Source organism: Cutaneotrichosporon oleaginosum (assembly GCF_008065305.1).
Source record: "Cutaneotrichosporon oleaginosum strain ATCC 20508 chromosome Unknown ATCC20508_contig03, whole genome shotgun sequence".
NCBI classification, from domain to species: domain Eukaryota; kingdom Fungi; phylum Basidiomycota; class Tremellomycetes; order Trichosporonales; family Trichosporonaceae; genus Cutaneotrichosporon; species Cutaneotrichosporon oleaginosum.
Window position 1 is genome coordinate 2,064,831 of NW_027072172.1, and position 26,618 is coordinate 2,091,448.

Consider the following 26,618-nt stretch of genomic DNA (forward strand, 5'->3'; position numbering starts at 1 on the left):
GGCCTGGTCGGTGGCGATTGAACTTTCTGAAAGTTGCTCAGGCACCATAATAAACTCACGTGACCTTTTAGGGGGTCCGGATAAAGACGCGAAATGTCGATCCAAGGAGCATGTCGAGCGGTCGAGTCGAGCGATGTGGCCGCATCTCGCTCTCTCAATCACCAACACCTCAAAATGATCGACCTTCTGCACTGTGCGTACAGCTGGCCTTTCTGTGGTCAGATTGCGCCACGTCTAGCTCGCTCGCTTGCCTCCTCTCCGTTTCCCGAAGCTCGCTCACACTCAGTCCAGGCGGACAAGGGCGGAAACCCCGAGATCGTGCGCGAGTCGCAGCGCAAGCGTGGCGCCCCCGTCGAGCTCGTCGACGAAGTCATCGAGATTTTTGCGCAGCACAAGTCTGGTGAGTTGCGGCGCCGCCCAGCCGGAGGTGGTTGTAGGAGCTCCACGCCGTCGGGAGCAAGCTTGGACGGTGCTGATCCGTGCTCTCCACACGTCAACCAACACTGCGGCACTTTGACGATTGTCGCTCTCACGCATTCTTTTTCACCTGCGCCCTTGTTTCACGGCTTGCTTCGCCCCTCCGGTGTGCGATCGCCCGCTACCTCCGTCCTCATCATCAAACCCGCCTCATCGCGCGGAAACGCCACATCGATGCGCCCGACCTGTCTCGCACGCATATGGACTCGCGCTCCTGATGCTATACCTCAACCCGCTACCGTTCGCGTGACGACCCCGTTTGCCCTCTCACGCCTCTCATCTTTGCTCTCGCTCTCGCCCTGCAGCCCAGTATGAGATGGAGATCGAGCGCCGCGCTGTCAACGCGCTCCAGAAGGAGATCGGACAGATCAAGAAGGCCAAGGGCGACGCGTCGGAGCTCCTCAAGAAGAAGACGGAGCACGACAAGAAGATTGCCGAGCTCACGGCCAAGGCCGCTGAGCTCGCCCGCATCCGTGACGCCAAGGCTTCGCGGATAGGCAACATTGTGGACGCAAAGAACCACGTCTCGCTGACTGAGGTGAGTAAGAGCGCATCGATGACGAGCCATTGTGCTGACGACAACTCGTGTCCTCGCCTTACGCTGCTCTTGCTTTATCTCCACTCTCCAGGACGACAACCCGGTTCTCGACCTCTGGCACCCGGAGCCCAACCACAAAGGCAACTCTGAGCAGCTCACCACCGCCGACAAGCCTGCCAACATCCTTCCCCACCACGAGGTCATGTACCGTCTTGAAGCGTTTGACATGGAGCGCGGTAACAAGATCAACGGCCACCGCGGTTACTTCCTGACCAACGACGGTGTCGACCTTAACCAGGCTCTCATCAACTACGGCCTCGACTTCCTGCGCAAGCGTCAGTACAAGAAGATTCAGGCGCCCTTCATGATGCGCAAGGAGATTATGGCTGCCACTGCTCAGCTCGAGGAGTTCGACGAGGCGCTGTACAAGGTCAGCGCCAACGACGGCAACGAGGAGAACGACCGCTACCTTATCGCTACCTCTGAACAGCCAATCTCCGGCATGCACGCCGACGAGAACATCGACCCCAAGTCGCTCCCTATCCGGTGAGTCGTTGAGATTGTCTGCAATTTGTTCATGCGGCTAACGTGCAGCTATGCCGGATACTCGACCTGCTTCCGGAAAGAGGCTGGCTCGAGTGGTCGCGACACGTGGGGCATCTTCCGTGTGCACCAGTTCGAGAAGGTCGAGCAGTTCATCGTCTGCCACCCTGATGAGTCTCCCGCCATGCTTGACTCGATGGTTGAGATCGCCAAGGAGTTCTACCAGAGCCTGGAGATTCCGTACCGCGTCGTCAACATTGTCTCTGGCGGATTGAACAACGCCGCCTCCATAAAGTACGACCTTGAGGCCTGGTTCCCCTTCCAGGGCGAGTACAAGGAGCTCGTCTCGTGCTCGAACTGCACCGACTACCAGTCGCGCTCGCTCAACGTCAAGCTTGGCTTCAAGAAGAAGGATGAGAAGGCTGGCTTCGTTCACATGCTCAACGGCACGCTGTGTGCGACCGAGCGCGCTCTCTGCTGCCTTGTGGAGAACTACCAGACGCCTGAGGTGAGTTTGCAGGGTGCCAACCTGTGCCATATGTGCAGTTTGGTGCTCTGTGTGGCCATCCCGTCCTGCAATGCTAACGCCCAGGGCATCAAGATTCCCAAGGCGCTCCAGCCTTACATGCAGGGCCGTGACTTTATCCCCTTCACGGCTGAGCTGCCGACCAAGAAGGCTCCAGCCAAGAAGTAGAGTGGTAGATGGAGATCTAGCATGTTAGTATATCAACATAGCCTGTCGAGAGGTCGAGAGGTGCAATGCAAACGCTTTGCGTGTGCGCATGACCAGTGGTGGAGTGCGGATTCGGAGCTCGGCTTCGGCACGGCCGCCTCGGCTTTGGGTGGGCCACACGTGGCGGCTTCAGTCAGCAATTCTGTTCCGCCCCTCCTGACCCGTCCTAACGCCCCGCCCGCAGCCTAATTGCCTATTCCCTGCCTGCATGACCCGGTTACAAACCAGCTATCCCAGCTCTCGCCACCTCCAACTCCTTTTCCACCCCTCCCACCGCTCCTCCGTCTCCGTCTCCGACCCGCATCCTACTTCTTCTCCTCCCATCTCATCTCGTCTCTCACTTTCCTCCTCCTCTCGCCACCTCCCTCGTCTCCAGGAGCACCCCGTGCACCTGCATCTGTGCATCGCACTAACTTCTGACACCACCGAAAAGTTCATCCCGAACACTATCCACCATGTCTCTCCGCCTCCTCACCCGCCGCATCGTCGCCACTCCGTCGCGCCTGCGTCCCCTCGCCCGGACGCTCGTGACGCCTTCTCAGCCCGCAACGGCAAGCGTTACCGAGGCCCCCAAGGCCGATGCCGAGGCCCCAGCTGGTGAGTTGTGATGGTGGCGATGAAATTGGAAATTGGCCGAAGACGAACGTGGTAAGGTCTTTGAGGCTGGTGGGCACCAGTGGCACCGAAGAGTGGCGAGAGAAGGTCTGTTGGGGGACCGCGAGGGCGCCCGGACGCGCTGGTGGGAAGTGGACGGAGTCGCTGCTTCCCCGGCCCGTCGTGCACCGTCCCACCACTTCGAAGCAGCTCCACATCTCTGAGACCAATAGCTCTGTCTCTGGCCTTCAGTCATCTTCGAACCTCCTGCTTCAAATCGCGCTGCCTTCTCCTTTTGCCAGGCGCTAACCGATCTCAGAATCCGCTCCCAGCGGCTTCAAGCTCCAGCCCCGTCAGTCCCGCGGCGGCTTCGTCAATGGCCGGCCAATCTACCTCGACGCCCAGGCGACCACGCCAATGGACCCCCGTGTACTCGACAAGATGCTGCCCCTCCTCACGGAGCAGTACGGCAACCCCCACTCGCGCACACATGCGTACGGATGGGAGGCCGAGGAGCTTGTCGAGAACGCCCGTGAAGAGGTCGCCAAGCTCATCAACGCCGGACCCAAGGATATCGTCTTCACCTCCGGTGCAACTGAGAGCAACAACCTGATCGTGAAGGGCATCGCCAACTTCCACAAGAGCAAGAAGAAGCACATCATCACCACACAGACCGAGCACAAGTGTGTCCTCGACTCGTGCCGCTTCCTTCAGTCGCAGGGCTTTGAGGTGACATACTTGCCCGTCGGGCCGACGGGCCTCGTCTCCCTCGACGAGCTCAAGGCCGCGCTTCGGCCGGACACATCGCTGGTCTCCATCATGTTCGTCAACAACGAGATTGGTGTCATCCAGCCCATTGCTGAGATCTCGCGCGTGATCAAGGAGTACGCCAAGGAGCAGGGTGTCACCAAGCCTCTGCTGCACACGGACGCGGCGCAGGCTGTCGGCAAGGTTCCTGTCGACGTTGAGGCCATGGGCATCGACGTCATGTCGATCTCTGGCCACAAGATCTACGGGCCGAAGGGCGTTGGTGCGGCGTACGTCCGTCGTCGTCCGCGTGTCCGTCTCGAGCCCCTCATCCACGGCGGTGGCCAGGAGCGTGGTCTGCGTTCCGGTACCGTCCCCGCCCCTATCGTCGTCGGCCTCGGTGAGGCAGCACGCCTCGCGCGCGAGGAGATGGCTGCCGACCACGCTCACGTGTCTCGGCTCAGCAAGCGCCTGGTCGAGGGCATCAACGAGAACGTCGGGTACGTCGTGCGCAACGGCGACCCCGAACACGGGTACCCCGGCTGCGTGAACCTGTCGTTCGCATACGTCGAGGGCGAGTCGCTGCTCATGGCGCTCAAGGACGTCGCCCTGTCCTCCGGGAGTGCGTGCACGTCGGCATCGCTTGAGCCATCGTACGTTCTCCGCGCGCTCGGCGCGTCCGACGACATGGCCCACTCGTCGCTGCGCTTCGGCATCGGCCGCTTCACCACGGACGAGGAGATTGAAATGGTCATCAAGCGCATCACCCAGGTCGTGACCAAGCTCCGTGACATGAGCCCACTGTGGGAGATGGCCGTCGAGGAGGGCATCGACCTGAGCACCATCGAGTGGTCGGGCCACTAGTTTGATAGGGTTAGCTTGTACGCTGTATAGTACGAGGATGCAATCGGTCCATGCAATGTACAACAAATGGCTAGACAAGGGCTGGGGCGAGAACCGGCGGCGAAGAGCTATGGCGTGGTCACACGCGCTCCACCTCGCGCTCGATCACTGCCTCGAGCTCGCTCACAAGCGCCTCGCGTAGGTCGGCTTTGACGAGTCCTGGCGTCAGATTGTCCTCGCATAGAGGTGGAGACGAGCGCAACGCCATCTGCTATCCGCTCAGGTCATCAGCGCAGGCCGTAGGGCCCTGTAAACAGATGATGCCGGTCGCATGCGCCACACACTCCCACATCGTACTCACGCTCAGCCTCCGGCGTGACCTCAGCCACGAGCTGGGCAAGACTCGGCGCGCCGGCCTTGCGCGCCTTTTCCTTCGCGAGATCCTTGAGGTCGTCATCGAACCCGCTCTCCTCAAGGCGCTGGCGGAGGAGGCGTGCGATGCTGGTGTGAGCGGCGCGCGGCGATTGTGGAAAAGCAATGTGTGCAGCGAGTAAAAGAGCAGCGTGTGCAGCATGCGAAAGACGCGCTCGACGTGGAGCGGGCGATCGAGCTCAACGCGCTGAGACGGTGGAAGCAACGAGCAGGTGGTGATGGGATATGAAGCCTTGTGGAAAGGGGCAGATGCGAGCTGCAGACGGATGTACTTACCGCTCCCAGTCGCCTGTCTCGAGCAGACGCTTGCGCACAGCGTCGAGCGTCTCGGCGTCGGTTGACATTCTGAGGAAGATGATGGAGATGAGTGAGATGCTGAATTGAGGAGATGTAGGCTGTGGAGGTGTGGAGAGGTGGAGGTGTGGAGGTGCCAATGTAATGACAACCGCTTGGCGAGTACTCTGGACGCGAACACCGCTGCGCGCGTTAAGGCTGGTTGGTTACAGCTAGTCGAGCAGAAAAGAGCGAGGCGCACAACGGTGCGGCGAGTGAACGGAGCTGTTGATAAACACAACAGACCGGCCTTGACCGGATGTCCATCGATCCGCTGAACATACCGCAGCATTTCACCGCAGCTAACTCCTAAGGGAAGACATTCATTCAGCCCCATACATTATATATGTCTATATATCACAGCCGACGCACCGGCGCCTGCGGGAAGCGCTTCTTAGGCGGCACCGGCGGTGGGCTCATGGCTCGCATCGCGCCAAGCCCCTGTCCGTTCATACTGGCCACCGCACCCCCGGCCGCGACCAACGCGGCGGCGGCGCCAGAGCTCACCCGCTTTGGGTTCAGCGGGGAGAGGCCAGAGGCGCCGCGCGTTGGCATGCCTGGATCTGTGCCGGCGCGGCTTGTGTTCTGCGGTTTGCGCCGTGGTGCTGGCAGGCCGGGAAGCCCGGGTTTGCCCAGCCCAGCAGCTGGTGCTGTTGTCGTCGTGGAAGGTGTAAAGTGCAAATTGGCCATTTGATCCGAGGCCTGGGCAGCCCGGCGCGCGCGCTCGTGTCGATTCTGCACAGCACGGAAGTGTGAAAGCAGATCCTGCCATTGTATCACGTCCTTGCGCACAGCGGAACGCCCGCCTGTTGGTTGTGCGTAGGATGGCTTTGAGGGTGGTGGGGTGTACCCAGACGCGTTCACGACCGCCAATCGCGCGCGCAGTGAGACAAAGGCACTGCTCTGTGGGAGAATCATGAGAAGACCGTATAAGCACTTCCCTAAATAGGGGTATTTGTCGGGCTCCAGAAGTTGCAGGCGGAGGTCTACGGTAAGCAGAGTTCAACCAACCTCATACTTGTGAATACAGGACTCTCAATCAGCATCACAAGCTTGTCAATTTGGACGAGGAGAGGTACAGTGAGTTCGAGTTCGGCGCTGCATGTTAGCTAAAAGCGCCCTCGATGTCTCTCACAAGATCTGCAGCACATTTGACGCGTGCTCATACGCCTGTGCCAGGAGACAAAGAGCAAACGCTGCGACCGCATTGTGACACCACGACCGGTAGAGCGAGGTGAAGAGCATTTGCCCATCCTTAGAGTCGAGATTCTTTAGGCGGCGGCGGAAGTCGGACAGTTCTGGCGATGTGATGAGGATCATGTTGAGCTTGACAACCATCATACTCGCAAACTCCAAGTCCTGACGTCAACATTTCTCCCTGTTTCGCGAGCTTACATCGTCTTTCTCAAGGATCTCAGCCAGTGTGCGGAAGATCTTCTCCGCATTGAGGTGCAGACACAGTTGCCGGATGATAAGACTGCCACGAGTCTCTAGCAGACGCCTGTCGGTGCTGAATAGCTCGAGAACATTAACCATGAAGCTTCGGAAGTACGAGTCCTCGGAAGACGACGAGATCTGCGCGAGAAGCTGCAGGTCGTGCTTTACGACATCTTCCGAGGGATCAGAGAGAGTCTTGAGAAGGGCTGGGAAAGTGCCACTGTCACGCGAAAGAATCTTGTTCGGTGCCTTGAGGTGCAGCATGAGCAGCCACTCAAGGGCGGCGATACGCGTTTCGGGGTTCTCGCTCATGAATTGCAGGATTAGCATGTTGACTGTCTCATGCACGTCAAATGGGTCGTCGTCGACTTCGGCCACCTCTGCGGGGGAGGTGGGCCGCACATTGTGAGCCTGCAGCTGCAGTGCAATGCTATTGGTGATCGGCTGTGACTCGGGAGACTGAGGTCTGGTGCGGACCTTGGAAACTGGGGGGAAGTCACTTGTCGCAGGAGTCACCGGCTCTGAAGAGGGCATGGGTGGGCCAGCTTTTATGCGTAAAGTCGATCCGGGCGCCGAGGGCGAGCTTCCACTGTCGAGTGGGTCCGCAATTGGCGCTGCCAAGCGATCCGGCGATTCCGAGAGGCCACCGTCATTCTTTCCACCGCCTTGTGGAGAAGAGCCAGCCGTGTTCAGAGTTGAGCCAACACTCGCCACTGTCTGGCCGTCCTTCTGGACACTGGCAGCATTGTTGACAGCAGGGGTCCCTTGTAGTGGCAGACTCTGAATGACAGCGATGAGCCTTCGGTTGGTCTCAGTCGCGGCGAGCTTGATGTGGCGACTGTCTGTCAGTTTCTGGAGCAGGTTGCGAGCTCACTTTAATGACGCGAGATTTGGGAGGATGGCGCACACCATGCGAGGAGTGAAGGCAACAACGGTGGTTTGAGCAAACTCCAAGAAAGTAAGGATCCAGTCCATGGCAGTTGTCTGGACGAGATTATCTCCTTGTCAGTGTCGTCACATAAGAGCGACTCACCTGGGTAGGACAAATGATCGACAATGATATCCATGATCGCCGCATATTCGACGACCGTGCTTTGCCCTGGCTCCCACTCGCCCGAGCCCTCGCCCTCCCACTCGTTGTCGTCATCGACGTCTCCATTCTCGCCTTCGTCGTCATCAATGGCTGACTCGTTATACTCGATCGGGATCGAGTCGCTCGTTGTACGGCTATTGCGTTTCTCCAGCCTCTTCTTGTGATCTGCCTCAAGCATCTTATCTTGCTGGGTGGCAATGTGGCGGATCTCGCGGCGAAACTCAGCAAGGAGGTTCTCGGTGGCACCCCTCACGTCGCCGTTCGTGTCGGCGAGATACTTGAGGAGGCCGTCCAGGAATTCGGGGAGGTACGAGACCAGTTCGAGGTCAGGGACGGTGTTGAGAACAATTAGCCACGATACGAGGTGCATCCGCGTGTAAGGCGAGATGGCGTAGACGCGTTCCGTGAGGAGCGGCATGAAGCGTTCAAGAGAGAAAGCCCGACGGTCTCCGTGCTCTTTATCGAGCGTGTGTGTGGTGAGCCTGTCTGCATCGCCTGGACGTATAGGGCTCGAGCCGGGCTGACCATCACCCTTCCCCGGCGAGTCCTCGGATGCGTCATGTAACTCCGCCTTGGCATTCTGAGGCGTGCGACTTGGGTCGTCGTCCTGGTACACCGAAACATACGTTGCCGCAGCATCCGCGACAATATCCTTCATCAGGCGGTCAAGTAATTCCGCGCCATTCTTGACGGACATTTCAGAGTCAGATGAGAGCTAAAGTCAGCTCCCACCGCCATTGAAACCTACCTTGCTCAGTGCATCGAACACTTCGTTAAAGTATGTCAAGATCTCGCCTTTGCTGACCTTTGCGCTGCTGTCAGGAACAGTCAGGAATCGTCGTACATGTTGTATAAGCTCTCGCATGCGTGGTAGCGCACGCGGCTCTCCGTGTCCTGGAAACACTGGAGAACAGGCGGAATGATGACGGGAAGGAAGGGTGCTACGTCCTGCCCGAGGGCGATGGCCGTGGCAGCTAAGCCAATCAGTCCTAAATGTCAGCAAATGCTCTGACTCCAAAGAGCGTACCGCCGTTGCGCGTGTGCATGGCGTTGTTGGCCGCAAACATGCCACATAGCTGGTCAATGATATTTGAGATGCGCGCTCCATCGGACGATAGTACTTGCCTGCGGGCGTCAGCGGCCATATGGTGCTTCCAGCTCACTTCTCGAGTTCTAATGCAGCGGCCTTGCGGCGCTCGTAGCTGGGGTTAGTGTTGTTGGTTGACCTGATCGTACATCTTGTCATTGAGACCTGAACCATGTCAGCTCGACGGATACACGAATCCTGTCGTTGTGCTCACCTCTAAGGATTGACGGATCTGTGAGCGTTAGCTGGTTCCAAACTTAAGTCACAGAACATACCCATCGTGATCGAGACGTTGGACGCTCAAGGAAGCGCGTGCGAAGGCAGCGCTATCGCTGAGGTATAGTGTTTGTGTTGGGTGAAAGTGCAACTGTAATAGCAGTGTAATAGTCGTGAGAAGTCGTGAGGCGGGAGTGCGAGAGGGCGAGAGCAAGAAAATCGAGATAGAGATCTTGAGTGCAGAGGAAAGAATGAAGAGTCGAGATGCGAGATGTCGAGATGATGGAAGTGACTGGGATGGAAGTGAACGTCGTTCTGTTGGGTGGTGCGTGGTGATGCGGGGAGACTTGCCGGACGCGGGGAAGCCAAATAGGATGCTATTACAAACTCCCGAGACTGGTCTAATCAGGTGCCTGAGTGCACAGGGTGCGAAGGTGAGTTCCAGGCGGCGAGGCGATCCAGGTAGGGTAGGAAAGGGGGAGAACCGCACAACGGGCTTGCCGCTGTTGGAATGGCCGTCGCCGCCATCCATCATCATCCATCCATCAATCTCCCACTTTCACTTCCTCTCTCACTCTCATCCCACGTCGTACCTTTACATCCACATTTTACTCAACACCAGGCCTTGGACGCCGTCCTGTTTCTCACCCTCGCGTCCGTGTAGCCGTCTCCGCCCCGTTGCGCCTCGGACATTCCAGCCGCCCCTCGCGGCCCCCTCCGCCATCAGCATGGACCACATGCCCGAGGCGTCTTCCTCCACTGCGCCGCCACCCGTCGTCCACCAGGCCACCTTTGTGTTCGACTCTGGCTTGTCTCGAGAGCGCTACACCGAGCTCATCGAGCACAATGGCGTCGTTCATAAGATCGTGCAGCGCCTGATGCAAAAGTCCGGCAATAATGAGCAGTCTGTACGTATGCACAGCCCCGTCGCATCCGCCTTGCATCCGCATCCACCAGCTAACCTTTGCAGCTCCGCCTGGCGTTGATCATCACCGCCCAAGAAGCACCGTATCACAATCCACGAGCGCTGTACTCGGTAATTCCTGCGCACCGCCAGGACTTTCGACGCCCCTCAGCCTTTCTGACCTCGCTCCCGGCTCTGGTGCGACACTTTGCATCCCATGCAGCTCTTGTCCCGCCCAAGCCTGGGTCGATTCTCACGGATATCTGGGACATCGAGGATGGCGGGGGCCTCAGCATCACCGCGAACGAGCCGGGGCTAAGCGACCGCTTTCTTGCGGGGCTCGTTGGCGGCCTTGAGGTACAGATATGAGCCGGTATTGTGCTAACGCGTCAGCTTCTGGAACACCATTCGCTTCCCAGCTCGATATCCCCACCAAATGCCCTGCAGCAGATGACACCCGAGTCCGGGCATCACATGCTATCAATGTACTATGCGGCACTCCGATCACAATCTCCAGAGCCTCGCAAGCAGTACCTTGTCGTGTTCACCGACAAGGCGAGCCTCGCGGCGGTTGACGCCGACACCCGGGGGTTAACCAAGTGGGCGCGTGACGACAGCTCCGCAATGTACGATGACGTGGACTGGGATAACATTGGCGACCGCTGCCGAAGCAAGGACATCGCTTGCTCGTGTGTCATATTGGGCTCGCCAGAAGCAGGGAGGTCGACGACGGCGCCCTTCGGGCGAGATGGGTCGACTGTTGAGAAGTTGCGCAAGATGTGCCAGGCGAGCAGCCCTGAGGGGCCGGACGACGCGTGGTTCGCGCTCCCCTCAGACTCGGATGTGTACTTGACGGAGATGTCTGTCAAGAGTACGGCACCGCCGCCACCACCGGTCCCCGCTCCACCCGAGATCAAACCTGTTCTCCCAACGGCGGCATCCGCACAGCCTTCCGCCAATGGCCCCACGGAAGCGCAAATCCAGTACCAGCAGGCGCAAACGGCGGCTATGGCTGTCAAAATGGCGCAGGCTGCGCAAGCGCAGGGACCAAACGGCGGTCCATTCCAAGCTTTAGCGCAACTCATTGCGAGTGGACGACTGGATCCAGCGGTCATGACCCAGCTAGCAGGCAACATCCGTTCCACCGACCTGGCTGTTCGTCAGAGGGCGATGGCGCAGCTAAGCCAGCTCATGGTTCAGGCCCAGAACAAGAATCTGGGAGCTTCAGGTGCCACCGCCGCTGGCAATGTCAAGAGTACAAACAACCAGGCTCAGGCCAATGGCGCCAATGGCAGCGCCGGCACTAACGCCCCAGCGCTGCCTGCTGCTGCCAACCCTTCGAGCACCGGAGTTGCTGCTGGCACTGCACAGATCCCTTCAGGAGCGCCCCCACAGAACATTTCCATTCCCAACCTCAACCCGGCGGGAATGACTCAGCAGCAGTTTGTGGCTGCCATGCAAGCAAGGCAGCGTGCGGTGCAGGCGCACACGAACCAGCAGATGTCTCAGCAGCAGCAGAACCAGCTCAGCCAGCTGCAAGCGCAGCAGGGTAACCAGCAGAGCAACACGGGCCAGAACGCGAATGCGACCCAGAGCCAGAACCAAAGCCAGTCGCAGAACGCCCAGGCGACGGCGCAAACGACACAGCAGCTGCAGAGCCAGCAACAGGCGCTGCTCTTCCAACGGCAGCAGTTGCTGGCGCAACAGCAACAGCAGCAGCAGCAGCAGCAGCAGGCTCAGCAGGCTTCGCAGCAAGGTCAACAGACTCAGCAGGGCCAGCAGCCTCAGCCACAGAATCCCCAAGCACCCAGCGCGCCACAGTTGCGGCCTCCGGCTTGGTCGGGCACCATCAGTTGGATGCTCAAGGGTCAGGAGCGCAGCATCATTCCAGTGCAATGCTCGGTGCTCAGCCAGACAATGAACCCAGCAGATCTGATGCTGCAGCAATGGCCTTCGAGTGAGCGAGTGCATTGAATGTTGAGCTAACGGCAGACCTGGAGATGTCAGCTATGACGCCGATGAACATGGCCGACCTGCAGACGTATGTGAAGGCGCACAATGCGCCGTGCGTGCTCTTCAGCGTCTCTCCACAAGCAAACCCGGATGCCAAGGCGAAAATGAACTACCTAGCTGCAAGCCTGTTGGCGAAGCAGCTCGCCGCTTTCATTAAGTTTGGCAACCCTGGGTGCGGCATCCTGCTGGTCTCGGCCAGTAGGGGTCCACAGACGCCTGGCAATGAGCAGAACAACCGTCTACTCGGCGTTGTTTGTCTGAAGCAGCCGTATCCTGCTCTCAACCCGGCCGCCGCCGCCGCGAACCCGAGCACGGCCCAAGCCCAGGTCCCTCAGCAGCCTGTGACAATCAATGGCAGCGTCAACAACGGCGCATTCCAGAACGTGCCCAACATCTCACCGCAATTCCTGCAGAACGCCCAGCTCCAGAGTCAGCTGCTGGCGAACCAGGCGCGTCCCACCCCAGCGCACTCGCGCACACCGAGCCAAAGCCAGCCGACACAGCCGCCCGCGCGTCCGAGCACACTGCAGCAGTTCGCCAACCAGCCAAACTTGCAGACGCTGCAGCAGCTGCAGATGCGGCAGTTGGCCGCCACACAGCAGCCTCCCCGTCCATCAAACATGACGTTGTCCGAGGCCCAAAAGAATGGCATCATCAAGCTGCTGCGCGAAGCCAACATCAACGTGGGCGAGACGTTCGATCCGAGCCAGATACCCCGCGAAACCCTCACTCAGATTATTCAGCAAGCCAAGGACAAGACGAAGCAAAACATGCTTCAGAAGATGCAGAGCCAGGCGAACCAATCGACCTCGAATCCGACATTAGGCCTTGGAGGCCAGCCCAACCAGAGTCTGGGCGGCCTTGGCAACCTCAACGCACAGGGAGGTGGCAACATGAACCTACCGGCAGGCTACAACTTCATGAACCACATGAACCTGCAGAATCTCGGCAGCTTGGGCGGTATCAACATGGCGCAGCTCGCCATGAACCAGCAGAACCAGAATAATGCCAACCAGGGCGGCACGCAGCCGCAACTAAATGCGGCTACGCTTGCGAGCCTCGGCCAGATACCCGGATTCAACCTCCAGCAGTTCCAGGCGGCGCAGGCTGCACAGGCGGCCCAGAACGCGCAGAACAACAACAACGGGCAAGGCGCCCTCGGCCTCTTTGGGCAGACGGGGCTCGGTAGTCTCAACCCCACCATGTTGAACCAATTCCAACAGCAGCATTAGAGATACATTGTAGCACAGTAGGCGTACCTATGGATGACATGTACAGTTATGAGTCAGATCCTGGGGCATAGAGAGACCCCGATGTGCTCGCAGTGCAAGTTCGTGAGAGCGGCTGTTTTGTCGGATTCAAAGGCACCATGCCGTCTGGACTGATGACAACACTTCTCATGACAAGCCAAACATGCTATGGCTACGATGCGACAACCTCGGTCGCAATGCTTTCTCGCTCCCTCTCCTCCACCTCTGAATTCTCGGACTCGGGTCGTCCCATCACTAATGGTACCTTGAGGTCGGCGCTCAATGAGTCCGGAATCTCGGATACGGGCGTCGGTGCTAGTGGCTCCGAGAAAGTTTCTGTGGGAGGTGCAGCCGGCTCGGCAGCGGTTTGTGATGAATGCTTGGCAGGTGCAGCCGCAACTGTGACATTGGGCGCGACCTCCGACGCGGAGGGCTCGGGAAGGGCAAACTCAGCCTCCGTAGGAAGCGCTGCTGGATTCGCCGTGTGGACTGCTGGAGGAGGGATTGAGCCAGCCGAAGAGTCGATGTCCATGTCGACCTCCATGGCATCGTCCTCGACTACCGCAGTTGCCAATGTGGCCTCGGCGGGGGCGGTCACGATTTCTGCAGCAAGTGCAGCGGGGGGCTCATCAACGTCCATTGCCTCGGCATCGAGAACGGGCTCATCCACTGTGACCTCCTCAGCAACCGATGGCTGCACTGGAGATTGGCTGGACATCTCGAGTGGCTCCTCGACCATGGGCTCAGTGAGCTCCGCAGCGGGTCCTCTCGCAGAGGGGACCTCCGGCGCAGCCTCCGTCTCGTCGACCGAGACTTCTTGCGGCGGCTCGGCCTTGATGTCTTCGACGTCCGCGCTCTCCTCGACCATTCCCTCCTCGATCACGACTGTCTGCTCAGACATTGCCACAACCGCATCCGTCTCCGGTGCAGCATCCATGTCCAGTTCATGTTCAGCCATGACGCCGTGCTCGCGGAGGTCGCCTGGCTCGGGTGTGGGTTCGAGCTCCGGCGTAGGTTCGGGCTCGGGCGTAGGCGGCTGCGGGCGTGGCTGAGCGAATGGCAGACTTTCGAAATCTCCGGTGTTGAACGCCTCCTGGAAAGAGATCAAGTCTCGTGTGAACTCATCCAGCAACTGAGACGCAGTGGGTGGCGGCGGGCCAGGTGGTAGGGGCTGAACCGAGGGTCTCTCGGCCGCCTCCCCGTTCGGCTGCGAGCCTTCCCGCCCGTCTTCACCGAGTGGTGGTAACCTTGGACGTGGCGCAGACGTGGGCGGTATGCCAATCTTCGCTGCGCGCTCGGCTCGACGAGCCTCCTCGTCCTGCACGCGCCCAACGTACTCCAGTAGATTGCGCACACGCTTGCGCATTTCAGCGGTCGTGATCCGCTTGACCGGATAGCGCACGCGAGTGGGGGGCTCGCGGTGGTTGACAGCCTCGCCCTCCACCTCGCGCAAGGGCATATCGTCAGGCAGAATGAGCCTTCCCTCTTCATCTCGCTCGTCGGTAAACGGGCCGTATCTCTGATTCGTAAAGTGCGTTCTTGGGAGGTATTGCAACGTCCGTGGAGAAGGGACCTCCAGCGGCACCGGTGTGGGCGTCTCCAGGATGTCGGCACATGGAAGCAGGTGGTCGGGAAGGTACCAGTTTAGGTTGTGCACCGTCATGGCACTGTAGGGTTGCGAGGCAAGGTTGTTGGCGATGGCGCCCGCCCGACGAGTCCCGTGATCGTGAGCAGGCGGCGGCCCTGTCGGCTGAGGCGTGCCACGAGCCCGCATCGGCGATGCGGCCGCTGCAGAACGGTCGCCTTTCGGCCTATACGTGTACTGATTGGGATGCTTGGGCTTGGGAGCCGGAGCCGGGGTTGTCTCGCCGTCTGTTGTAAGCTCTACGCTCATTGTTGCAACTCACCCTCTTCGTCCTTCTTCTCCTTCTTCTTGCCCTTCTTCGCCTCCTGCTGTTCGCCCTCGTCATTATCGGGCCGTCTCCGCTTTCGCTCCTCGACCGCTGGCTGCTCCTCCTTCTCACCCGAGGCCTCTCGCCTGCTGGCTTCCAGGGCGGCCTTGACCGCCTCTTCGTACGCCGCGTCGCGCGAGTTCATCGTACTCCGCTTCTTGGGCTCGTGGCGAGGAGGCGAACCGGAGAGCGACAGGTCCGTCGACTGCCGTCTCCCTCGCCTCCGGTCGCGCGCAGCGTCCTTGGAGGAAGGGGGCCGTGCCGTCTTCTCCGCTGCCACCGACTTGCGTGAGGAGCGTCGGTCATCATCGTCCTCCTTCTTTCGGTGAGATCGGGAGGGGGGCTTCGGCTGGGGCGGAAGCTCCGTCGCCCAGCGCTTCGACTGCGATGGCGGGTGCTTGTCGGTGGCGTGATACAACTTGAGCAAGTCTTCTGGCTCGGGTGGGACAAAGTTGGCTCTGTATTGTCAGCGTTCGCGCTCGACACGGTGCTCACGGGTTACGACCGCAATGCCTCATCCATTTCTTCAGCGGACCATGCAGCTCCGGTTTGCATTCCTCGCAGAAGTACTCTGCATGTCAGCACCACGCTGTTGCCGAAACTCACCATCAGGCGCCTCATCGTCACCCCAGATGCCCACGCACGCGCCGTGTTGCCAGACGTTGCACTTGTCGCACTGGATCATCATGACATCGATGTCCTCTGGAGGGTCAGCTTGTGCATCCTGCTGAAAGCTCACCTTCGCGCTTGCATACACAGCGCGTAATCTCGCCACTGTCGTCTCCATCGTCGGCGTCGTCCCCAACCTCCTCGACTTCAACCTCCTCGGTCTCGGCCTCCTCAAGCTCGGCGGGCTCCTCTTTGGGAGGCGCCTCCTCGGGCTCTGAGCGCTTGACGGACTTGTCGCGGCGGGGCGGAATTGGGGCATGCTGACGCATCTCTTTTGGCAGGAGATGGTCGTCGAGGAGTAGCTGCTCTTCGCCGCGACGCTTGCGGGGGTTGCGGTGGGGGGGCTCGGCGCTGGTCGCTGCCGACGTCTCCTTTCTTGATCGCTCGTCGCCGTCGGCTTCAGCATTGCCATTCGACACATTGGCCTCCGCGGCGTCGGCCTCGCCTTCGCCCCCGACCTCATCATCACCCTCGGCCGCGCCCTCAGCCTCACCTCCCATCTCCACGTCCTGCCCATTCTCAGTCGCCTCGGCCTCAACCTCAGCCGCAGCTTCGGACTCGGCCGCATGCTCCTCGGGTACAGGCTCGGCTTCGATGGGCTCAACCTTGACAGCGCCGGATTTGGCGCCGCTGAAGCTCCGCACCCCGCGACGGCGGTGGTACGCGTCCCAGTCGTCGCCGTTGCCCTCGTTCTTCTGCTGAGCAGATGAATCGACCAGCATATCATCGTCAACTGGTGGTGGCGGGCTGAGGCTTGACGCGGACGCGGGATGCGCGTCGCGCCCAGCCCCCATATCGTCTGCCGTCGCATTTTCTGGCGAGTCATCACCCATGACACTCGACAGCGCGCTTGCGGATGCTAGGCGCTGGAATTTGCCTGAAGGTGACCTGCTGGCTGTCTTGGGCGAGTTCTTTGGCGAGTTTTTTGCCGGACGGGGTGGGAGTGGTGGAAACAGTGGGCCGACCTGCGGCGGGAGTGGGTTGCGATTGCGAGTGCGGCGCGGCGCAGCTGCAGATGTCAGCGGGCTTCGTGCTGGGACAGTGGAACAGGGCCCTGGAAAGCCGTGGGCAAGTTGGGCTGACGCAAACCGTCCAAACCAGCGCCTGACCGCAAGTGCTCACCGTCGTCGTCGCCTTCAAGACTGGGCGTCACGCCCCCAGACCCCTTGCCTGGCGTTTTGGCGTCGTCGTGCGAGTACGAGGTGGATGTCGAGGCAGAAGCCTGTCTCCGCCTTGCCTCCATGACTGGATGCCGGGGCTCGGGGCTGGGAGGGGTGGAAGTGGGTAGCTACGGAAGTGAAGATGAGCTGAAATTGGATTGAGCCGGAGCGGACGATGGATGAGGACAGTAGGGAGCTCGAGGGAAAGATGGAGCTTGCGTGAACTATAGATAGGGAGAGAGAGGTGGAAGAGATGGATGAGAGGATTGTGGATGCTGAGGTGGATGGAGAATGGATAGATGGAGACGAGCGAGTGGATCAGAGTGGATGTGGATGGTGGTGTCGTTCTGCCCCGGGCGGGTGTGCCTTCCCCCCACGCTGGTCGGCCTGCCTTTGGATTGTCCCCGACGCTACGACGAGTGCCTCATCCAGATCACCCACCGGCCCACTTGGCCCGTCAACAACACACCGTGGGAGAGTAAAAAACGTCATTCTCATCCGACACCGTGGGAAACTAGATTTAGGCGGCGGCGTCTGTTTTTGAAGATGAATGGCACCCACCTGAGAGGCATGCAGCGCCGCTAGCTGCCACAACTTGCTGTTGACACTGCATGCTGCTTCTTCGATCAGTACGCACTCTAGGATTTTGTAGTATACCCCACCACACTCTCCTCCCTCGCCTCGCTTTCGCTCCCATGTCTACCTCGCCAGTCGCTAAGAAGATGAAGTCCACCAAGGTGTGTTTTGGCCTCAACCTCACTGGCTGCAAGCTGACCCTCCAAGATCATCGGTACCCACTCGGGCACCTTCCACTGCGACGGTGTGTATACCGGCATGATAATAGACTGACGGACAGAGGCACTTGCGGTCTTCCTCCTTCGTCTGACGGACCAGTTCAAGGACGCTGACCTCGTGCGCACCCGCGACCCTGCTAAGCGTGAGCCCCCCTCATCGCTCCGGTCTGACCCCAGTCGAGCCGCTGGACATTGTGGTTGATGTTGGTGGCGTTTACGACCCCGCTAAGGAGCGCTACGACCACCACCAGCGTGGCTTCAACGAGGTGTTTGGCCACGGCTTCAACACCAAGCTCTCGTCCGCCGGGCTTGTGTACAAGCACTACGGCAAGCACATTATCGCGCGCACCCTTGATGTTGCTGAGGACGAGGCGCAGGTTCACACCCTCTGGTTGCAGCTGTACTCCGAGCTTATCGAGAGTATCGACGCCATCGACAACGGCATCAACATTGCCGACGGCCCACTCAAGTACAACCAACGCTCCGACCTGAGCTCGCGCGTGCGCCGCCTCAACCCCCGTTGGAACGAGCCCGCCTCGGGCGACGACTACGACGCCAAGTTTGCCATTGCGTCTAAGATGACCGGGGAAGAGTTCCTTCAGCAGCTCGACTACTTTGCCAACGCGTGGCTGCCGGCGCGCGACATCGTCGCCGCCGCGCTCGCGACGCGCAAGGAGGTCGACCCTTCCGGGCAGATTGTCGTGTTCAAGCAGGTGAATGAGGTGGGCGGCGACGTGAAAGGAGCGAACACACTAGCTTGCGAGCTGCGAGACCGCCAGCGCCGCACAGCCAATTGGCTGTCTCCGTGATTACCTGGCTAACCCCAGTCCGCACCATGGAAGGACCACCTTTTCTCGATCGAGCCCACACTCCAGCCCCCAGCGAAGATTCTCTACGTTCTTTACCCCGAGAACCCGGAGAAGGAGGACAGCAAGTGGCGCATCCAGTGCGTCCCAGAGAGCCCGGACAGCTTTGTGAACCGTCTGAGTCTGCCCGAGGCTTGGCGCGGCGTTCGCGACGCCGACCTTGACAAGGTCACCGGTATTCCGGGAGGCGTCTTCTGCCACGCCAGTGGATTTATTGGAGGGCACACTACGTACAACGGTGTGCTCGCGATGGCGCGCGCCGCGCTGTGTCAGTGATGTTGTAGGATGCAGATGTAGAGACAGGTCATTCGGTTGAAGACTCGAGCATTTTGTTGAGCATGTGTCTTGAAGGAACCTTCACACTCAGTCACGTCCCACAAACCCCGCTATCATACAGTGCATATGTCTATAAACCCCAGTCCCAACAACTACGACATCTCGATGTCCCCGTCTGGGCGCGGTGCGCCACGCTCGACGCTTGCGACGATCTCGCGGCGGATCTCGGCCGAAATCGTGGGATGAGGGCGCACGCGGATGACATCGAGAAGCGCATCCTTCTGGTCCGCGGTGAGGTCGGAGCCGTAGCGCTGCACGAAGACGAGCAAACTCTGGTGCCAGAGGACGGGGAGCTTGTCCTCGCCGTCCTTCGAGCGCTCCGAGTTCGCGAGGCGGATGTAGTGGAACACGAGTGCGTCGACGACCTTGTAAGGCAGCGCGTACTTCTTGTCGAGCAAGATGCGAATGAAGAGCGAGTTGGGGCCCGAGTAGTCCATGCTCGCGAGGCGCATGAGCGCCGCCGCCGAGTGCAGGACGGGCACGGACACCTTGGTGAGCACCGAGCCGACGATGGCCGCCTCCTTGAGCGAGCACGCCGACTCGCACAGCGGGAAGAGAACGCCCTTGAAGAACGCCGCGGGCTTGTACAGCGCCTTCTTGAGCGCCTCGTACAGGTGCACGCTGAGCTTGCCCTCGTCGCGGATGTTGTCGCGCACACGCTCGAGAAGCACGCCTTCCAGAAACACGCGCGCCTCGGAGGGCTTCAGGTTCGACACGAAGATCTTGGTGCACCCGTACGTCGCGTGCGGCGTCCACTTCGTCGGCTCGGTCAGGGCCACGAGCTGCGCCCAGTGCGGCAGCGACGGCAAAATCTTGAGCGCCTTTGGGAGCGGCCCAGACTTGTACCGCGACAGAAGGAAACCGACCCTGGGATTAGCGCTGTGTGCGGAAGACGATAAGCAGAGACGCCGCAATGCGCTGGACTGTTCTCCAGATGCTCTGTCGTCGTCTCATTCGCTTCACTCACTTCGTGTACACCTCCACAACCTTGGGGTTGAGCCCCTGCTTCGGGTCGGGCGGTCCGTCGTCGACCACCGGCCCCGCAGCCATCTTGGCAAAGATGATATCGGCAAGCGTCTGTCCTCCCTCCTCCGGCTTGTTGGCATTGAGTGCGTCGAGCGTGGCGTGGTCCTCGGGGTCGATGTGCAGCTCAGCCTCCTCCTCGCCGCCGCTCACGTCGCCGCCGAAGTCATCGTCGCTCTCCAAGTCGCTGCTCATCGCTCGTGCCCGCCCTGCTGGCACCTCGTCTTCGTCTCCCCACTCCTCCTCGCCACCCAGCTCGCGCCCCACCTCGTCCGCCTGCTCGCGCGCGAGCTCGAGAATCTTGCGCGACATGCGCGCATCCTCCGGTCGCTGGGGTTAGCTCCAGCTCGCTCCAAGAACAAGCAGCCCTTTCGTATTTCGCCCTCCCACCTCCTACACCCCCCTCACGCTGGAACCCCGGGTCTCCGACTCTGGATCCACCACGCGCCCGCGCCCATCACCACTCACCTGCTCGTCATCGCTCCCATCCTCCTTCTTCTTCCGCTTGTCCGGCGCGCTAACGCGTCCGAAACGCCGGAGCGCCGCGTCCGCATCAATCTGCACATGCAGCGGGTCGTGTCGCACGCCCTTGGTCTTTCCTGTCGAGGCCCTGGGCATGATCGATGGCGAGTTGTCAAAGCTGGGTGGCGCGAGCAAGCAGAAACTTCAAAATCTCCGGTGGAGGCGGGGGTGTCACGTGACGCTGTGTGCCTGTTTCCGACATCGAAGTGGACGCGCGTCAGTGGAGGTGATTTCGAAGCCAAAGTTGATCGTTGATGATGTTTTGATGTCTTGCACTTCTGCCATTTATCTATCGCGTATCTCTATTGACATCCTGGCCACCATGTTCCGCATATAAGTCGCCCCGCGCATTTCTTTCTCCACTTCATTATGGGCAAGAGACAGAAGCAACGCAAGAAAGCGGAGGCGACTCAACCTGTTCCCTCTCCACCATGGCAGCCGTCGACGGCGGATGTCATTGACGCGAGCGTCCTCGAGTCTGTCCTCCATGTGCGTCCTTTTGCTCGCTAGGCTAAACCAAGGCCGACTTTCCTCTTCTCGACAGCGCGCTGGTCAACGCCATGGTGCAGGACTACGCGCGTGACGGCACACTCGGTGCGAACGAGAGTGTGCTGCGCGAGCAGCTCGCTGCGCTCGAAGCGCAGATGGTAGCTGACGCCGCGGACGAGGGGACATTGGAGTCCGCGAAGGAGGTCACGGACGAACCGGATAGCCTGCCCATAGATGGGCTTTCGCTCCACTCATCGCGATCCGGCGCGCACCTTCCACCCTCTTCGTTCCCCTCGCTCCCCTCCCGCCCCTCCTCCTCTGCTTCTGCGTCCCGTTCCACTGCAAAAACGGAGTCGGACGATCTCGCGTCGGAGAGAGAGTTCCTCGCGGCCCTCTTCCCCCACCTGTAATCCGTCTCACGTCAGCACTGACGATAGGTCAAGTCAGGACATCAACGCTGCGCTGGCCACCGAGCACTCGCTCGACGATGCGGTAGACCACCTCCTCAGCATCGAGGCGATACGGGAGTCGCAGCGGAACGGAACGTGGGGCGACGACGACGAATCCGTGGAGAGAGATGGGTGGGAGGTCGTCCCGTCGCGCCGTAGTAGCGTGTCCAGTACGGAGCCATCCGCGCGCGCCCCTGCTGGCGCCGCTGGCGCCGCGGTCCCGATCACGAGGGGAAAAAAGAAAGGAAAGAAGACCATCCCCATAGTCGACACGCTGCAGCGACGCCCGCAGCTGTCGCCCATCGCGCGCCCACCCCCCGGCAACGTATGGGATGCGCTATCGCGCCTCGCGTCCTACCTAGCGGAAGTTGCGCCGCGCGCCCACGCCCCCTGGTTCCAGACATACCTCCATTCGCCCGAGTATGCATGCACGCACGACGCCGTGCGCGCAGCGCTGCAGCAGCTGGCGTTGAGCGGCGACGCGCCGCCGCCCGAGGTGGTCGACATCCTCGCGCCCATCTTCGGTGCGGACGACGCGCTGATGCACTGCATCGCGGCCGCGGACGGGGACATGTCCAACGCCATCGACCTCATCGACCTCCTCGACGGCCTGCGTACATGGGACGACTATGAGGCTGCGCGCGGCGCGCGCGACCCGTACGACGTGCTGCGCGGCCTCGAGCGGAGGAGTGCGCGCGCGAGCGCCAATCCGAGTGTGGGCGCCAACGCCAGTGCAAGCGCAAGCGCTAGCCCGAGCCCCAGCGTCGTGCCCTCTCCCGCGTCATCCCGCCCCGCCACACCCGCCGCGATTCCGGCATCCACACCCGCCACAGTTCCGGCATCCACACGGGCCCTCAACCCGAACCGCCTCACGCGGCCCGCGCCCAAAGAGACGGCGCCGCTACCCGCCCGCGCTGTGCCAGGCTCAGTGGCGGCCGCAACGGGCTACCGGCCGACACACGAACTGCTGCAGCCCTCGAACTCGACGTGGTCTGCCGCACACGTCGCGCCGGCGCAGGCGCGGCGCGCGGGCTCGCCCGCACCCAAGTGGTCCGCGAAGGGCAAGAAGCGCGCCGCGGCCAACATCATGCCCGGCAACATCGGGCTCGGGTTGGTGATGCGTCCTGTGGACGCGCCGAAAGCGAGTGGCGGGAGCTCGAACGCGAACGCGAACGCGACCCCCGCGGCCGCTTCCGCTTCGCGGCCGCCGTCCGCGGCGGCGAGACACTTTGCGCGCGCGGACGAGTGGTACGAGCGCCGCAAGCATGCGATGCACCGCGCCACGGCGGACTATAATGCCGCGCCGAAGCATCTGCGCGGGCAGGTCATCGGGGCATACCGCTTGCAGGCGCGGGAGGCGGCGGCCGAGGCGCAGAGGCACACGCTCGCGGGCGCCCGCGCCGTGCTGGAGGAACAACGGGCGGCGGACCCCAACTCGATCGACCTCCATCTCCGCACCGTCGCCGAGTCGACAACCCTCGCGCTCGAGGCTGTCGAGGAGTGGTATGCTAAAGGCGGGCGCGGACATTTCCAGATTATTACGGGCAAAGGGTTGCATTCTGCGGGTCAGCGCGGCGTGCTTGGCCCCGCCGTGTATAATGCGCTCCACGGCGCGGGGTGGCGCGTTGAGGCACATCCGGGCTACCTCACGGTCAAGGGACGGTGATCTTGCTTGTTGCAATTATAGGTGTATGCCATGCTATTATTTCTTGAAGGCCCGCCCTACTGCAGCATCAGCCGCAACAGTGGTCCATCCTCCCATCCCACCGCTATTTGACTGTGTTGCATGAATTAGACATCACTACCGACACTATGCGTCGCACGGGGTAGCATCGGCGTTTCTACACGAGATAAGAGAGGAACAGCATGAGCAAACCGCGGCGTGGATAGGGCGTGGACGGCAGCGGCAGGACCCCGCGCCGTCGGGTATAGGTGGCAGATATGTTGGAAACGACACGGACACGCGGTCTTGTAGCCGCCAGCCGCGACATGATATTAATAAGGGTTAAGCCCAGACCTGATGAGTCAGCGTAGACCCTTGCATGTAACGCACCTTGAGCAAGCTGTCCCACGAACCCGTGCAGAGCGCGATACCATCGCCGCTCATGCCGAGACACGACACACGGTTGTCGTGGCCCGAAAGGACACCGATACGCTCGCCCTTGAGTGTGTCCCACGCGTTGCAGTTGTAGTCGTCGTATCCGGCAAACAGGACACGACCTGAAATGGAGAAGGCGACCGAAGTAATACCACAGAGGATGTTGTCGTGCTGGTACGAGTTGAGCTCGCGGTCGGCGCGCAAGTCGAACAGTTTGCATGTGGCATCATCGGAGCCTGTTGCGAACGCGTCGCCATTAGGGAAGAACCTGGAAAGTTAACTGAGAGCAGCAAGCTGTAGCGTTGCGAGTGAGCTTACTGAACCGCGTTGATGTCCGACTCGTGGCCAGTAAAGGTCTGAACGGCCTTTGGCTGACGCACGTCCCAGACCTTTGCACTCGCGTCGCAGGCACCCGAGACGAAGATGTTGGGGTTTGGCCCGAGCGACACGCTCATGACGTCGCCCGTGTGGTCGGTGAACTCGCTAATGCGAGTGCCTTGCTCCACGTCCCAGAGCATGCAAGTCATGTCGCCCGAGGCAGTGAGCATCTGTCGATCGTTGATGAAACGCGTGCACGAAATATAGCCTGTGTGCGCGATTAGCTCCTTGGCGACTCGCGGTTGAGTCCCTGGAGCGCCAGCACCACGAAGCGAATAAACGGTGCAGATATTGTCAAGACCACCGCAGGCAACGAGGTTACCGGATGGCGAGTAGCCACAAGTCATGACCCAACTCGAGCGGAGAGGAATGGCATGCACCTTGTTGGTTGTGTAGGCGTCCCAGATGATGAGCTTGCCGTCTTGAGATGCCGACACGAGGTGCCGCTTGTCATTGGACCAATGCAGCGCGTAGATCTTTGCCAAGTGACCCTTGAGCGTGCGGCGGACCTTCATAGTGATACGCGGCAGGGGTGGGGTGTCGTTGGCCATAGCGCGCACTGGGCGGGTGTCAGCGGTTGCTCAACTAGAATGTATGGCTCAAGAGCCGACGATGTCGACTTACAGCTTGTGTCCGCTGTCTGGTCCTTTGCGGCGCGAATCTTGTCCTTCAAGGCATCTGCCTCCCTCCGCGCCGTGGAGATCTTTTCTTGAATGTCAGAAGACTGGGCAGACATCTTGATGGGAGTGTTTGCTCAGGCTGTAGGCGAGAGCCCGAGTCGTAAGGGAAGAGAGGAAAGTGTACGTGGGTATCCGAGGCCGCGGACGTCGTCGACCTTGGGAATGGGGGGCGTAAGTGGAAGGAAAGTGGACGAAGGAGTGGAGGGGTAATTTAGAAGCGGTGAGGACGGAGGAGAGGAGGGACAAAGCGAGCGAGAGTACGGGGAAGTGATTGATGGTGGGGAAAGCCGAAGGACACAGATGGTAGTCAGCAGATGGTTGTCGACGCTGATTGATAATGGGCGCTCTAGGTCGACGAGGTGAATGAAGATGTTCCTCGGGGACGCCCTCTGTTGCCTCGATGAAAGTGGGGTTAGGAAAATAGCGAAGGACGAATGCGAGCCCTCGAGATGCTGCCTAGGAGTGGGTCAGCCGGCGTGCGTGCGAGGTCGACGAGGAGGAGGTAGGAGGTGGAGAGGGGATGTGGGGGGAAGTGAGGGGAGGGGAGTGGAGAGGAGTGGAGTGTGGATGAGGGTGCTTGGCTTGGGGGAATAGAATGGGGAGAAGGGGAATGGATGGACCGATGCAAACTGGGACAAACGATGCATGGTGAGGACGAGGCAGTGGGCAGCGTGGACGAGGCTTGCTTGGACGCATCGACCCAGCTAGCTCAGCCACAACCCTTGGCAGAGTCGACCCAAATGCCAGCGCCAGCACGCCAGCGCCCGCAACGCCCAGCCGCAACGTTGGCCAAGCAAGTCGAGGGCTCCATCAGGCCATCAGGTTGCAGGTTGCGGCGACAGCCTGAGCCTGCCTGAAACCGTTGACTGCTGCTACAACTGCCACTCTGTGCGCTGCTGCGCGACTGCCTCCCCTCTCCTCTCTCTCTCTCGGCTCTGACCTCCGAGTTGCTCCTAAACGGTCCGTGCGGGCGCCCAGCCCGGTCAAAGCGTCCAGGCCTCGGGGCCTCGAGCCCCCCCCCCCCCCCCCTCTCACCTCTTGCTCACACAACAAGTCGGATCGCGGGATTGCAGGGCAACAAGCCCGAGAGTCACGGCTTAGACTTACAGTTAGGCGAGAGTGGAGCTGCGGCGGCGATGGGCGAGGGCGCGGGCGATAAGATGAGTGCGGGAGGCAAGTTGATTAGAGCTAGAGTGGAAGCGCGTATTTTGATGGTGACGCGGGGTATGGGGATGGGAGGGGCAAGGGGAAGATGGCGTCAAAGAGGCAAGGGGAAGAGAGGGGGATAGGGGGATAAGGGGTGGCCAGGGGGGGTCGAACAAGCGTCACAGGCAGTCGGGTCGGAGTGAAGGGGGGTGGGGGGGGTGAGGAAAGGACGACGGCAAGGATGTGTCGAGTGAGGAAGAGGGCGGGGATGGCGTAAAGCGCGAGGGAGGAGATGAGAGGAAAGGGCGTATGAGTGCACAAGCAGGGAGCTGTCAGCAAAAGACGATCACGGATAAAAGTTCAAGGCCCTTGGGGGCGCGGAGGGGCGGAGGTAGGACATGGAGGACAGAGGCATGCGGCATGCACGAAGGAGAGAGCTAGCGTGCGCCAGAAAGGGAGAGAGAGATGGGGATGGAAGAGACGGGAGACGGAACTGGACACGCTCGACATGCTCGATGGTCTACATGGTCGGCAGCAGCCAGCAGCCAGCAGCCAGCAGCCAGCAGCCAGCAGCCAGCAGGGTGACCCACGAGTCTGGGCATCCAGCGCCACACCGTGTCCATCATTCCCTCACCCATGCTCCTGCGTGCTGCCTGCATGACCTGCTGGCACATGGCGCGCATGGCGCACATGGCGTGCATGGCGTGCATAGCCTGAGTAGCCTGAGGTGGCCTGAGAGGCCTGGTTGATGCGCGCCAAACTTACGATTGTGGAAGGCCTTGTGCTGTTTTGGGTGGGCGTTTGGACGTCTAAGCG

General features: G+C 60.6%; 11 protein-coding genes across 11 annotated transcripts; 5 read left to right on the forward strand and 6 right to left on the reverse strand.

The window, feature by feature from the left end:
- Positions 1-174: 174 nt before the first annotated feature.
- On the forward strand, positions 175-2,252 carry COLE_04023 (uncharacterized protein; the record flags this gene model as incomplete). Its single annotated transcript, XM_018421709.2, has 6 exons — positions 175-193; positions 287-400; positions 783-1,015; positions 1,107-1,561; positions 1,610-2,066; positions 2,151-2,252. The coding sequence occupies 6 exons, from the start codon at positions 175-177 to the stop codon at positions 2,250-2,252; spliced, it is 1,380 nt and encodes a 459-aa protein (XP_018282566.1).
- Positions 2,253-2,746: 494 nt separating this feature from the next.
- On the forward strand, positions 2,747-4,496 carry COLE_04024 (uncharacterized protein; the record flags this gene model as incomplete). The annotated part of the gene is made up of 2 exons (XM_018421710.2): positions 2,747-2,888; positions 3,205-4,496. The coding sequence occupies 2 exons, from the start codon at positions 2,747-2,749 to the stop codon at positions 4,494-4,496; spliced, it is 1,434 nt and encodes a 477-aa protein (XP_018282567.1).
- A 118-nt stretch (positions 4,497-4,614) lies between these two features.
- Positions 4,615-5,251, reverse strand: COLE_04025 (uncharacterized protein; the record flags this gene model as incomplete). Its single annotated transcript, XM_018426270.2, has 3 exons — positions 4,615-4,694; positions 4,837-4,976; positions 5,184-5,251. 3 exons carry the CDS (start codon positions 5,249-5,251, stop codon positions 4,615-4,617), a joined length of 288 nt encoding a protein of 95 aa, XP_018282568.1.
- Positions 5,252-10,460: 5,209 nt separating this feature from the next.
- Positions 10,461-13,222, forward strand: COLE_04026 (uncharacterized protein; the record flags this gene model as incomplete). The annotated part of the gene is made up of 2 exons (XM_018421711.2): positions 10,461-11,934; positions 11,970-13,222. The coding sequence occupies 2 exons, from the start codon at positions 10,461-10,463 to the stop codon at positions 13,220-13,222; spliced, it is 2,727 nt and encodes a 908-aa protein (XP_018282570.1).
- A 190-nt stretch (positions 13,223-13,412) lies between these two features.
- COLE_04027 (uncharacterized protein) lies at positions 13,413-17,104 on the reverse strand (the record flags this gene model as incomplete). Its single annotated transcript, XM_018425881.2, has 6 exons — positions 13,413-15,112; positions 15,148-15,650; positions 15,688-15,763; positions 15,799-15,894; positions 15,932-16,870; positions 16,984-17,104. The coding sequence occupies 6 exons, from the start codon at positions 17,102-17,104 to the stop codon at positions 13,413-13,415; spliced, it is 3,435 nt and encodes a 1,144-aa protein (XP_018282571.1).
- A 612-nt stretch (positions 17,105-17,716) lies between these two features.
- Positions 17,717-18,957, forward strand: COLE_04028 (uncharacterized protein; the record flags this gene model as incomplete). Its single annotated transcript, XM_018421075.2, has 5 exons — positions 17,717-17,758; positions 17,805-17,841; positions 17,878-17,958; positions 17,993-18,528; positions 18,643-18,957. The coding sequence occupies 5 exons, from the start codon at positions 17,717-17,719 to the stop codon at positions 18,955-18,957; spliced, it is 1,011 nt and encodes a 336-aa protein (XP_018282572.1).
- Positions 18,958-19,109: 152 nt separating this feature from the next.
- COLE_04029 (uncharacterized protein) lies at positions 19,110-20,658 on the reverse strand (the record flags this gene model as incomplete). The annotated part of the gene is made up of 3 exons (XM_018420626.2): positions 19,110-19,884; positions 19,985-20,370; positions 20,509-20,658. The coding sequence occupies 3 exons, from the start codon at positions 20,656-20,658 to the stop codon at positions 19,110-19,112; spliced, it is 1,311 nt and encodes a 436-aa protein (XP_018282573.1).
- Positions 20,659-20,931: 273 nt separating this feature from the next.
- On the forward strand, positions 20,932-23,166 carry COLE_04030 (uncharacterized protein; the record flags this gene model as incomplete). Its single annotated transcript, XM_018426271.2, has 3 exons — positions 20,932-21,051; positions 21,084-21,457; positions 21,489-23,166. The coding sequence occupies 3 exons, from the start codon at positions 20,932-20,934 to the stop codon at positions 23,164-23,166; spliced, it is 2,172 nt and encodes a 723-aa protein (XP_018282574.1).
- A 339-nt stretch (positions 23,167-23,505) lies between these two features.
- COLE_04031 (uncharacterized protein) lies at positions 23,506-24,712 on the reverse strand (the record flags this gene model as incomplete). The annotated part of the gene is made up of 3 exons (XM_065626319.1): positions 23,506-23,866; positions 23,917-24,535; positions 24,601-24,712. The coding sequence occupies 3 exons, from the start codon at positions 24,710-24,712 to the stop codon at positions 23,506-23,508; spliced, it is 1,092 nt and encodes a 363-aa protein (XP_065482400.1).
- A 411-nt stretch (positions 24,713-25,123) lies between these two features.
- On the reverse strand, positions 25,124-25,303 carry COLE_04032 (uncharacterized protein; the record flags this gene model as incomplete). The annotated part of the gene is made up of 1 exon (XM_018421712.2): positions 25,124-25,303. The coding sequence occupies one exon, from the start codon at positions 25,301-25,303 to the stop codon at positions 25,124-25,126; it is 180 nt and encodes a 59-aa protein (XP_018282576.1).
- A 936-nt stretch (positions 25,304-26,239) lies between these two features.
- COLE_04033 (uncharacterized protein) lies at positions 26,240-26,404 on the reverse strand (the record flags this gene model as incomplete). Its single annotated transcript, XM_018421713.2, has 1 exon — positions 26,240-26,404. The coding sequence occupies one exon, from the start codon at positions 26,402-26,404 to the stop codon at positions 26,240-26,242; it is 165 nt and encodes a 54-aa protein (XP_018282577.1).
- Between the last annotated feature and the right edge of the window lie 214 nt (positions 26,405-26,618).